General features: G+C 45.1%; 1 protein-coding gene across 4 annotated transcripts in view; it reads right to left on the bottom strand.

Annotated features, from left to right (window-relative positions):
- Positions 1-850: 850 nt before the first annotated feature.
- The window catches only part of LOC137427411 (transcription initiation factor IIA subunit 1), a 125,599-nt gene continuing 113,204 nt past the window's right edge, over positions 851-13,245 (bottom strand). For 3 of the 4 annotated variants that reach the window (XM_068116929.2, XM_078776104.1, XM_078776109.1), the window contains exons 11-12: positions 7,626-7,715; positions 851-1,122 (exon numbers count right to left, since the gene is read on the bottom strand). In XM_068116929.2, coding sequence (XP_067973030.2) covers positions 1,015-1,122; positions 7,626-7,715 — 198 coding nt within the window. In that variant the 3' untranslated portion in view covers positions 851-1,014. The remainder of the gene's footprint in view (positions 1,123-7,625; positions 7,716-13,245) is intronic. The other variant, XM_078776114.1, reaches the window with a different exon arrangement.

Here is a 13,245-nt window from a genome sequence, read left to right as displayed (position 1 = left end):
TACTTTTTCAAAAGACACTATCATATATCTAACGTCTATCAATAAATGCTAGCAGATGGCACACCGGGCTTGACGTCGCTCCGAGGGACGATGCAGTGATTGTGGCTGGCAAAACACTGAGATGGCGATTTATAATCAGCCAGGAATCGAACCCAGACAGCTCATTGGCAAATTTTCTTCTTCCTACTATCACCTTCTGAGAGCACATTAAAAAAGAAGAATGAAAAAAAAAAAAGAAGTTAAAAAATTTGAATGGTAAAATAACACGATTAAACTATGCGAATGAATGAATGAATGAATGATCGTTTTAAGGCCATTTTCACCACTAGAGCGGGGGTTAGACTTGCGCCCCCCATGACAATCATGGTTCCCTTTTTGAGGCAATGTTTTTATGGCCGCATGCCCTTCCTGGCGCCAACCCTTAGTCGTCTCTTACGATGCGCAGAGATACGGTGTACCTATTCTAAGCCGGGGTACACACCGGAATCATTCATCCCAGCGAGCTGGTACTCAATTTGCCGACCTCGGAAGGATGATCAGGCTGAGTCAACCCCCCTGGCGTTAATTCAGCAATCGACCGGGATTCGAACCCAGGATTCTAGGATCCCAAGCCAGCACCCTAACCGCTAAGCCAACACCAGGCTGTACGATTAAACAGTACACGATTAAACTATGTACTGTACATTATGTCATACAACTGGCTGGTGTATGGGGCAGAAGGTCTATTTGTAGACATTACGCTCTATGAACTCCGAGCGAGCAGGAGGCTGGTGCAACCTTTATTTTTTTCATCCATGTCGACAAAAAATGAAATTTATGCAAGTGGCAAATTATTGGGCTGGACAGGTACAAAGTTATTATTCTTCTTTTAATAAAGAAAACAAAATATTTCAGACCAAAAATAAATAAATACATTTCACCCAACCAAGATTGTTCAATGAACGCATCTTTATCACGATTTTTCATGACAATTCCATTTTTCAGGTGCTGTTGTGATCAACTCGGGTGCATACCCTACCACTCCGCTTCCCCAAACAGCTTGGAGAAAACATAATCCCAGCCATTCAGGTTCATTATTCCATCTTTGAAGTGAAATTTCCACCTGTTCTTGCTTCGGTGGATCTGCGGACATGCACACGAAACAGCCAACCAACCATGTGCATAATTGTGCCAGGATTATGTCAAATATAATTGTCATCATGTTGGTGGAGGCACAGGGGAACTTCACAAAATAGTGCACTTTGTTATTGCATGGTGTCGCGTTTCAAACGTCCCCCGCATTGCAAGGATTTTATTACTCGCCCGACAAGGAAGCAAGGAGCCAAAAGGAAACCGATGAAAGCAAGTTTTACCACTTGATTGCTCATGGTCGCAGTTAAAAAAAATTGTTTTGTTCTGTTGAAGCCGTTATCAAGAAATTGACCCAATAAAGCATGACGCACAAACCGAAACAGCGCTTCGACTGCAGGATTGCAGAGCTACTATTCTCGAGACGTGATGTGAAGGAGGTTGTCCCACCCGCTTGTGATTGGTTAATACCTTGCTCCATCACCTTCCCATTGTGCTCCGAGAGATCTCCACAGGGTATTTCATTATCAATGATTACAAAGCTAGGGATTCAGCAAAAGCAAATAAATCTCGAAAGGATCTCAAAATGCAAAGCTGTCCGCGTCTGCTTCGCACTCAAACTAAACTTGATAAAAACAACAAGACATTTTATTCATTTGTGTTCTCCATGTCTTACTATAATTCACCAAATGTCCATCTGTCTGTTCGAAGGTACCGCAAAAACGGCTCAACCGATCGCAACGATATTTTGGGTGGGTATTCCTGGGACCCCTGGGAGTAAAATAGGCCATATTGTTTTTCCAATTTTTTTCCAAACACGATGGAATAATATTTACCGATATGAACAGTGATGTGGCTTTTGTTGAAATTCTACAAATACTGTTTATTCTACGTACCAGGAGAGAGTAGATCGACACCTGACGAACTCTTCCTATATAAACGTGCGGCTCCGAAGTAACACGGCAGCGTGTGCAAAGCGACTGAGAAACAGGTGTAGCGGCGGCTTCCGTGTTACAGATTCGGCGCGCACTCTTCACACAAACGTGCGACTGAGAAAGACGTGTAGCGGCCGCTTCCGTTTTGCAGAATTCAATCTTTTTTCAAAATGGGCGCCATGTACTGTTTAGATTTTGATGATTTGCGTGTGATATGATTCAACGGATGTTTATATGAATCGTTTAAAATAAAAAAAAAGCCTTCAATTTCTGATATTTTGCCTTTTCATTTGGGCCTCCCAATTGAAGCCCCACACGTAGGGCGGGTACCGTTGCTATTTCTCATAATAACGATTTGATAACAAAAGTTCAAATGGTAAAAAGGTTATGGCCTGGACAGAGACAAAGTGATCATAGACCAGTACTTACAAAATCGACCTTTGGCCCTCAAAAACAATAGGCTCCTAGGTTCTGATTGGTGAACCAATTCAGTGACCTAATATGCGAATCGAATGAAAATGGACGATTTGTGACCTTGAACACGGCATATTCTCATAGGTTTGTTGAAAATTTGATGACAAGTCCAAATGGTTAAAAAATAATAATTATGGCCTGGAAACGATTACAAAACCTCATCTCCCACTGCATGGGTGGACCAATGAACAAGAGGCTATGTCATCGTGCGCGGGTGTATTCAACGTCATGACAATAATATACTGCATGTTTGCTTTGAATAAGCTTCCATATCTTTTTTTTCAAGAAACCAAAGTGTTCATGGTGTTTAGTCATTATTGATTGATAGATTGAGGTCGATAACTATAGATAGAGATTGCAACCAGCATAGTGTTGAATGAAGGTCATTACCTTAATTAATTCACAGTAAAGAACAAAAAAGTCACTCATCAATCTCAGTTGTTGGTTTTAAGCTTATAGCCAAGTATGATCTTCTCTTCCACCAATTTTCTGCCCTGCCGTGAACGTGATACTCCTCCACTTTCATCTATCCTCATTCGACCCAATCCATGCTCCAACCACCCCCACCTTGTTGATATCCCTCCTCACACAATCTCACTCCCCCCCCCCCCCCCCCCCCCACTCAGCACCATGTGACCAGCTCATTTCAGCCACCTTCTTCCAGCATTTCAGCCAGCTGCACCACAATCTTTTCCCTCAGTTCATCCATCCTCCTATCCACCTTCTTCACTCCCATCTCTTCCCTCAGTTCATCCATCCTCCTATCCACCTTCTTCACTCCCACCTCTTCCCTCAGTTCATCCATCCTCCTGTCCACCTTCTTCACTCCCATCTCTTCCCTCAGTTCATCCATCCTCCTATCCACCTTCTTCACTCCCACCTCTTCCCTCAGTTCATCCATCCTCCTGTCCACCTTCTTCACTCCCATCTCTTCCCTCAGTTCATCCATCCTCCTATCCACCTTCTTCACTCCCACCTCTTCCCTCAGTTCATCCATCCTCCTGTCCACCTTCTTCACTCTCATCTCTTCCCTCAGTTCATCCATCCTCCTATCCACCTTCTTCACTCCCACCTCTTCCCTCAGTTCATCCATCCTCCTGTCCACCTTCTTCACTCCCATCTCTTCCCTCAGTTCATCCATCCTCCTATCCACCTTCACTCCCACCTCTTCCCTCAGTTCATCCATCCTCCTGTCCACCTTCTTCACTCCCATCTCTTCCCTCAGTTCATCCATCCTCCTATCCACCTTCACTCCCACCTCTTCCCTCAGTTCATCCATCCTCCTATCCACCTTCTTCACTCCCACCTCTTCCCTCAGTTCATCCATCCTCCTGTCCACCTTCTTCACTCCCATCTCTTCCCTCAGTTCATCCATCCTCCTATCCACCTTCACTCTCATCTCTTCCCTCAGTTCATCCATCCTCCTATCCACCTTCACTCCCACCTCTTCCCTCAGTTCATCCATCTTCCTGTCCACCTTCTTCACTCCCACCTCTTCCCTCAGTTCATCCATCCTCCTGTCCACCTTCTTCACTCCCATCTCTTCCCTCAGTTCATCCATCCTCCTATCCACCTTCACTCCCACCTCTTCCCTCAGTTCATCCATCCTCCTATCCACCTTCTTCACTCCCACCTCTTCCCTCAGTTCATCCATCCTCCTGTCCACCTTCTTCACTCCCATCTCTTCCCTCAGTTCATCCATCCTCCTATCCACCTTCACTCTCATTTCTTCCCTCAGTTCATCCATCCTCCTATCCACCTTCACTCCCACCTCTTCCCTCAGTTCATCCATCTTCCTGTCCACCTTCTTCACTCCCATCTCTTCCCTCAGTTCATCCATCCTCCTGTCCACCTTCTTCACTCCCACCTCTTCACTCAGTTCATCCATCCTCCTGTCCACCTTCTTCACTCTCATCTCTTCCCTCAGTTCATCCATCCTCCTATCCACCTTCTTCACTCCCATCTCTTCCCTCAGTTCATCCATCCTCCTATCCACCTTCTTCACTCCCACCTCTTCCCTCAGTTCATCCATCCTCCTATCCACCTTCTTCACTCCCATCTCTTCCCTCAGTTCATCCATCCTCCTATCCACCTTCTTCACTCTCATCTCTTCCCTCAGTTCATCCATCCTCCTATCCACCTTCTTCACTCCCATCTCTTCCCTCAGTTCATCCATCCTCCTATCCACCTTCTTCACTCCCACCTCTTCCCTCAGTTCATCCATCCTCCTATCCACCTTCTTCACTCCCACCTCTTCCCTCAGTTCATCCATCCTCCTATCCACCTTCTTCACTCCCACCTCTTCCCTCAGTTCATCCATCCTCCTGTCCACCTTCTTCACTCCCATCTCTTCCCTCAGTTCATCAATCCTCCTATCCACCTTCTTCACTCCCACCTCTTCCCTCAGTTCATCAATCCTCCTGTCCACCTTCTTCACTCCCATCTCTTCCCTCAGTTCATCAATCCTCCTTTCCACCTTCTTCACTCCCATCTCTTCCCTCAGTTCATCAATTCTCCTATCCACCTTCTTCACTCCCATCTCTTCCCTCAGTTCATCAATCCTCCTATCCACCTTCTTCACTCCCACCTCTTCCCTCAGTTCATCAATCCTCCTGTCCACCTTCTTCACTCCCATCTCTTCCCTCAGTTCATCAATCCTCCTTTCCACCTTCTTCACTCCCACCTCTTCCCTCAGTTCATCAATCCTCCTATCCACCTTCTTCACTCCCACCTCTTCCCTCAGTTCATCAATCCTCCTGTCCACCTTCTTCACTCCCACCTCTTCCCTCAGTTCATCAATCCTCCTGTCCACCTTCTTCACTCCCATCTCTTCCCTCAGTTCATCAATCCTCCTGTCCACCTTCTTCACTCCCATCTCTTCCCTCAGTTCATCAATCCTCCTTTCCACCTTCTTCACTCCCACCTCTTCCCTCAGTTCATCAATCCTCCTGTCCACCTTCTTCACTCCCACCTCTTCCCTCAGTTCATCAATCCTCCTGTCCACCTTCTTCACTCCCACCTCTTCCCTCAGTTCATCAATCCTCCTGTCCACCTTCTTCACTCCCATCTCTTCCCTCAGTTCATCAATCCTCCTGTCCACCTTCTTCACTCCCACCTCTTCCCTCAGTTCATCAATCCTCCTGTCCACCTTCTTCACTCCCACCTCTTCCCTCAGTTCATCAATCCTCCTGTCCACCTTCTTCACTCCCACCTCTTCCCTCAGTTCATCAATCCTCCTGTCCACCTTCTTCACTCCCATCTCTTCCCTCAGTTCATCAATCCTCCTTTCCACCTTCTTCACTCTCATCTCTTCCCTCAGTTCATCCATCCTCCTACCCCCCTCTTCACTCCCACAATCCTCCTGACTCGGTTCTCACAAACCTGCAACTTCTGTTGTCTCACCATCGGTGCCACCATCTCCTGAATGTAAAGGTAGGCCAGAATTACACAAAACACCAGACATTACCCTTTAAATTTCCTTGATGTTTTTCTGTCGTTTGTCAATCCCTCCTCACTCCTCCATACATTCACAGCCATCTATACCTCGAACCTACCATTTACAGTCACTGTTCCCCAAGATGTGTTCAGTGGTGGTTCATCATATTTTATTTATTACATGAGTGAGTGAGTGAGAGAGAGAGAGACAGAGACAAAAAGAGACAAAAAGAGACAAAAAGAGACAGACAGACAGAGATAGATAGGGAGACGCTGTGGAAACCAAGGACTTCAAGATCATTTGAATCTCCTGTAATGAAGCCGAGTCTATGGGCCTACCACTTCGACATTGCAGCCAGGTCAGTGGTCTCTGTTTACTACTACCTCCTTTCTGCTCTTGCACCATCTGCTCTTTCCATGCTTTCCTCCCTTACCCCCCACCCCCATGTTTCTGCAGGGTGCACACATATCAAGCCCCTTCTGGTGAAACTCCCAAAAGGCAGGACCACTCACTGCTCATCTCCACTCATTTGTTCCTATTTTTCCCACCTGTAGAGCAAACCCCCACATTATATTCAACCTCATTCTTCCCTCGAAGTCTTCAAGACAGCTATTCACCACCACCTCAGATCATCCCAAATCTAAACCATGATCATTTTTACCCTCGTTAACCCCTCCCCTCATGCTGTCTCCCACCAAACTCCCTCCTCCTTCCATATTTACAATTTTTCCTCCTTGGAATTTCCCTGTGTATCCATCTTGTCCACCCCAGGCATTCTCTTGCCTCCCCCTATTTTTTCCCAAACCCTTTGGCCAAATCACCCTTTATCCTGGCGTTGATCTCTGCTGTTGGTGTTTTTTCCCCCCTATCTACTGTTCCTTTTGCATCCTGATCCGTTGAGTGTACTAGGGCTTCCACGAGCCTCAACTGTGCATACAAAAAGAAAAAGAGAAGAAGAGTGGGCCGAGAGAGCTTCCCTTGCAAATTTCATTGCTTCCTTCCCAGTTCAACAACTCCTTGAAATAGCCTTCCCAGACCTTCAATACAAGGTCTCCCTCCACCATACTTTATCACTGCTCCCCTCAACCCCATGTTAATGTCCTTACTGTCCCCATCCTTGTCAGGAGCCAATTTATAGGCCATATGCTTCCAACAAAAATAATGAAAGGGAAGAGGATAATAAAAGGATGAAAAAAAAATAAAAAAGCAGAGGAGGAGGATATTGATCAACTTGTCCACCAACCTCCACATTGACTAGTATTCAATTGTATCATGTTGAGTACTTAGCATACCCACCATGCTGTCAAGTGTTGGTTGGTGACAGGGAACAGCCACGGGAATCAAAATTACACAATAGAGGGAAGAAACCTGTCGAGCCACAAAATCAAAATAGCCAGATAAAACCACCCTTTAGAGGCCATTTTTCCCCGCAAAGCGGGGGTTGGCCTTTTTCGGGGACCGTGGTTGTTGTTGTTTTTTTGGTCCCCTTTTCGGCAGATAGCCAGATAGCTGGTTTTAAATCGATTACGTAGGTTGGACAATTCTTCTGGAACCAATCCCTCCATAACCAAAGCTCGGCTGGGATGGAGTTTTGAGGGTTTTTTTTTTTCCTGCAAACTAGTTCTTCATTCACAGCTGGATGTTTGTCCATAACATGTATTATCTCACACAATCACCAAGGCATTATAATAATCACCATTACAATGTCCCACCTTGTCAAACTGACAGACAACCACGTGGTCAACATCAAAAAGTTCAGACATGTCATGTTCACTGGCGTCATCACCAGAGTTGAGGGGATCCTGCAAAAGTGAGGAAGTCTCAGATTAATCATTTTGTCATTTAACAATATTTTGCTTCACATTATTGATAAGCTCAAGGAGGCTCAAGCTGCAAATTATCAAAGACAATTAGATACACATCCTTACTATATGAACAGATTACCTTCACCACGTGACGAAACAACAGCAATCGCAACAACAACATTCATTATGTCTAAAATGACACCTCCATCCTCCTCTCTTCCCCCCGCACAATTAGTTACAATCTCAACCTTGGAGGAAAAAAAAACTGACATTTCTAAAAATTGAGTCATTAGATGTTACCATTAAAAATGTTTAAACTTTACATCCTTGTCCAATATACAAAACTCAAACCATTCACTCACTGAAATGTTTAGCAATTTATAGGTGGGCCAGAAAGTTGAAGTTTGGCGAACTGATGCACCTCAAAGCTACGACTCCAGAAAAAAAAAAAAAAAAAAAAAATCCATAACCGAAAATATTCATAACCAATAGTTAGCCAGTAGAACCTTGTACATGCTATTAGTGGAGGGTCATGTGATCAAAGACAACGGCCTGCATGAGGTGCATCACCGATCCGAACGTTTGTCGTCGGGTCGGGACTTTAATCAAGACTACACCTCTCAATGGGAGACTCTGTCTCTCTGGCAGTTTATTATGCAATCGTTACTAATCTAAATTCAATGCACGTATCGAAAAGAAAACATGTCACCTTAACATGGCAACTCACATCGGCTGTGCTCTTAATGCGGCACATGGGAGCAGCTACAAGCGAATTGCATTCAGTTCACAAGGTTCATCCTGGTACGTTAGTCTTGGACTTCGAATCACAAACTCCGTCTTTTAGAATTGCCTTATCATCCCATAGCAATGCAAACTAGAAAGACCAATCAGATTGCATAGACAATCACATTCTTAATAGTACATCCTTCATAGACACTTGTATGCTAAATGCACATTCACTGGCTATTCAACTCACTCCACCAGAACCCTCTTCATCTCTGACACCACTTGCCTTTCATCTGTGCAACATAACCACTAACCCCCACCTCGCCCAAACACCTCCATACTCGCTTTCTTCCAACGTGAACCTGCTGGTAAATACCCACACAACTCTACTCTCTTTGTACGTGGTGCATTTATTCTGCCACCATGGTAACCCACTGGGCACCAGAAATATTACAACTCATTGCACTGCGGCAACAGCCTCCTGTGAGACATCCGGCCTCGCTCATTAGGTACATTATCCAACTTGGATATCCACAAATGGCTAATCTTATCTTCTGGAGCTGGTAATGACTCTTCAGCCCCTCTGATAAATGTAATCATTAAGGTTGCAATTTTATTTGGAGGCAGAAAGCTACTCAAGTGCTGAAGAGTCTGGCCATTTACACAAGCTAACGAGCAAAGTTTAAAATCTGCTATTCCACTCGGACGCTCATTAAGGGTCATACTCCCACCTCTTCATACTGTATAATGGAGCAATGTTTGTATGTCTGCTCTATACCCATTGGTTGCACAGCTGGACTGATGCCACCCACAATTGTAACCTGAAAAAAAAATACGTATGTCCACCATTTTAATTCTATGGTAAACCCAAGACATCTTCAGAAGTGTCATATTCATACTCAACATGCCCACCCGACAGGGTTTCCCCTCAGGGTAAAACACCCTAAGCAACTTTTAAAAGGATCATCAAATATTGAAAGGTTGGAGCCAATAGGCAGCATGTGCCTTGTGATGGTGACGATATACAGGCCTCAGTCTCCAAACCTCTGACCCAGTGCAATTGGAATTACTTGAGCTATACAAACACGATACATTATACAATTATGCACATAAGCAGTAGGAATGTTGTTTGCTTCATGTACACAACACAAGTGATTTTTTATTTTCTAGAGCGATCAAGGCAGCAGCCTGTTGCCTATACACCGCCTAAATATAGTGATGCAGCAGAAGAACATCTTGCACACTTGGAACAAGATCACCCGTAGGGGGTGGAGGCGGTACTCTGCTCGTAGTTAAGTAAAGTAATGAAATTTATAATTGCAACAGATCTCGAGACTTGTAGACCATGGGCCAAACAAGCAAAATGTGTCCAGTTTTTTTTATTTTATTTTTTTAACTTTCATGACCCACCTCTGGTATCTTGCTGAAATTTTGCATATATTTAGTTTAAAAATCACTCAAAGAATTCATAACTCATCAGTGCAAAAAGTTGCAAATTAATTAGTTATGCGAGTTAGCAAAAACGAATGCACCATTTGTGTCCATTTCTTTTTTCTTTTTTTTCTTTTTTTGTATACTGAATCGAGGCTCGTGAATGAGCTAGCATTTACTTCACAAACAAATCAACCAGACAAACAAAATACCCAAAAAGAGGGAGCGGAAGACAAGATGGGGAGAGAAGGGGAAGCACACAAACAACATCCAAGAGCAGGGAGATGTGTGGAAGGGAGAGGGCCCGGGGGGAGGATGCATTGGAAGGGGGGGGGGGGGGGGAGGGAGAAGTATAAAACACAAGGACACCAAGGACTTCCTGGACAGAAGTTGGTATTTCAAAAAAGTGGAATTGGGGTGAAATTAGCGGGGGTAGAAAAGATCAAGGTTTTGGATGGGGGAAGATAAGAGATGGTGGTGAACAGCTGTTTTAAAGACTTGGAGGGTGGAGTGGGATTGAAGAGAATGAGGGAGTTTGTTCCAGAGGTGGGAGAAAAGAGGAATGAAGGAGTGAAGGTGAGCAGAGAGTCTTGATTTTGGCAGTTTAACCATAAGAGGGTTGCAGGCAGATCTTGTGCGACCTGTAGGAATATTTGCGGGACAGAGCCCAGAGAGAGCTGGGGGGGGGGGGGGGGGCAAGGCCAGAGAGGAGTTGGTAGAAGACGGAAAGACCACCAACCTGCCTGCGGTGAGTGAGTGAGAGGCCCTTGGAGTTAGCTTCATCGCGGGAGATTCCAATGATTCTGAATGCTTTGGTTTCAACAGCGTGAAGGCGAGCTAGGTGTGAGGCAGGAGCACCAGCCCAGAGGGGAGAGCAGTATTCCATTGAGCTGTGGATGAAAGCCTTGTATGTGGTGAGGAGCTCAGGTGTGCCAAGGAAGGACTTCGCACGACGGAGGATGCCCAGTCGGCGACTGGCTTTGGAGGCCAGATTTGAAATGTGGTTTTCCCAGGAAAGATCATGGCAGATAGTGAGACCCAAAAGCTTGAGTGACAGAACTTCTTGGAGAGGATTATTCAGAAAGTGGATGGGAGGGTTGTCCAGTCGGACTTTTCGGAGAGACATCGTAAGAGTGTGAGATTTGTCAGGATTGAAAGACATGTTCCACTTGTTTGCCCACTCTGTGATTTTGTCAAGGTCTGCAGAGAGTGAGGAGGCTGCAGACTGCCGATCTGAGGGATGACGAATGGAGCGACAGAGAGTAGAGTCGTCAGCAAAGAGATAGAGAGGATTTTCAAGAGAGTCAGAGAGATCATTGATGAAGACCAGAAAAAGCACAGGGCCCAGAACACTGCCTTGGGGAACTCCAGCCTGAACAGGAAGAGGAGATGAGAGAAACCCATTCAGGGCCACACGTTGACTACGACTATAGAGGAAGTCCGCCAGCCATGCGTGGAGATTTCCATGGATACCAAAAGAGCAGAGTTTGGTGAGCAGAGCGGGGTGCCAGGCCGTATCGAAGGCATGTGATATGTCAAGGGAGGCTGCTCTAATTTCCTGTTTGGCATTGAGGACCTCCATCCATTGTTGAGAAAGCAGAAGCAGCATGTACAGAGTGGAGTGTCCAGGTCTGAAACCAAATTGATGATCAGAGATCAAGCCATTGGAGAAGAGGAAAGATTTCATATCTGAAGCAATGATGGATTCCATGACTTTGCTGATAATTGGGAGAAGGCTGATTGGTCTGTAGTTGCTGGGATCTGTTTTTGCACCTTTTTTGTGCAAAGCGGTGATGTTGGCAGCTTTCCAAGCAGATGGAAGATGACCTTGAGCAAAAGAGAGTGTGAAGAGAACAGAGAGAGGGAGTGAAAGAGCGGAAGAACATGATTTTAGGACCCGTGGGCTGATGCTGTCAGGTCCAGTTGCAGAATCAGAGTCGAGGGTTGACAGAAACTTTTCCACCTTGTCAGGAGGAAAGGACACAGAGTCCAGGAGCAGCTGGGGTACGACTGGGTACGGTGGGTACAGAGAGGGATGGGTTTGGGCCACAAGATTTAGAGGCAAACACAGAGTTGAGGCATTCAGCTTTTTCACGTGCGGAGTCAGCCGTGTGGCCATTTGAGGTGAGGGGATGGAGGGGGAACAAACACCAGAAACAGATTTGACCAGACACCACCAGGATTTGGAAGAGGGAGACAGATAAGAGAGTTCGGTCCTGAGAACGGAGAGATATTGTTTCCTGGCTCTCCTGAGGGTGGACACACACTTGTTTCGGGCTTTGTGAAAGGAAATGAGATTTCCTTCCGTTGGATTTGCTTTCCAGGAGACGAAAGCAAGTTGTTTCTGGGCAATAGCCTCACCAAAATATACAAAATATACAAATATATATATTATATAAAGTCGCGTGAAAAAGTAAGTACACCATGTAAAATTTTGACTATTTCAACATACAGCTATTTGATCTTCATTTCAACAATATTGATTGGCAAAGGTGATATAATATAACAAATATCATGAAACATTTACATTTTGTAGTCCATTGTGTAATTTAAATAAACAAATACAAATTTCGCATGTGGAAAAAGTAAGTACACCCCAACATTTATCACTACTTCAAATACCTAAAATTAGAATCAGGTGCACCAGCTCAGGTGCAATTGATTAGAATATCGTTAGAGTGGATCTTGGAGGAACCTGTCTTATTTAAACCTCAGACATTTCGTTTGGTTTGCTCTTTGTTGTTGAAGTGTGCAGCGTCACCATGCCCAGATCAAAAGAGCTCTCTGAGGCCTTCAGAAAGAAGGTTATAGATGCCTACGAGTCTGGGAAGGGATTTGAAAAGATCTCCTAACAATTTGAAATCAATCATTCGACTGTCCGGAAGATCATCTACAAGTGGAGAAGATTCCAAACAACTGCCAACTTGTTCAGGCCAGACCGTTCCAGCAAGTTCAGCCCGAGAGCAGATCGCAAGATGCTGAAAGAAGTCTCTAAGAACTCCAGAATGTCATCACGGGACCTACAGGTAGCTCTCGCCACTGTTGATGTCAAAGTGCACGAGTCTACCATTAGAAAGAGGCTGCACAAATTTGATCTACATGGGAGATCCTTTAGATTAGATCCATCAGCCAGGAGGAAACCTTTGCTGTCCAGAAAAAACATCAGGGCAAGACTAAAGTTTGCCAATGAACACCTCGGCAAAGACCAGCACTTCTGGAACAAAGTGATCTGGACAGATGAGTCAAAGGTAGAGCTATTTGGCCACAGTACCAAAAGACATGTTTGGCGAAAACCAAAGACAGCATTTGACCACAAGAACCTGATACCAACTGTAAAGCATGGTGGTGGAAATATTATGGTTTGGGGCAG

This window comes from Myxine glutinosa, chromosome 1 (genome assembly GCF_964187855.1).
Source record: "Myxine glutinosa chromosome 1, kmMyxGlut1.1, whole genome shotgun sequence".
NCBI classification, from domain to species: domain Eukaryota; kingdom Metazoa; phylum Chordata; class Myxini; order Myxiniformes; family Myxinidae; genus Myxine; species Myxine glutinosa.
This window is presented reverse-complemented; position numbering and strand designations above follow the sequence as displayed.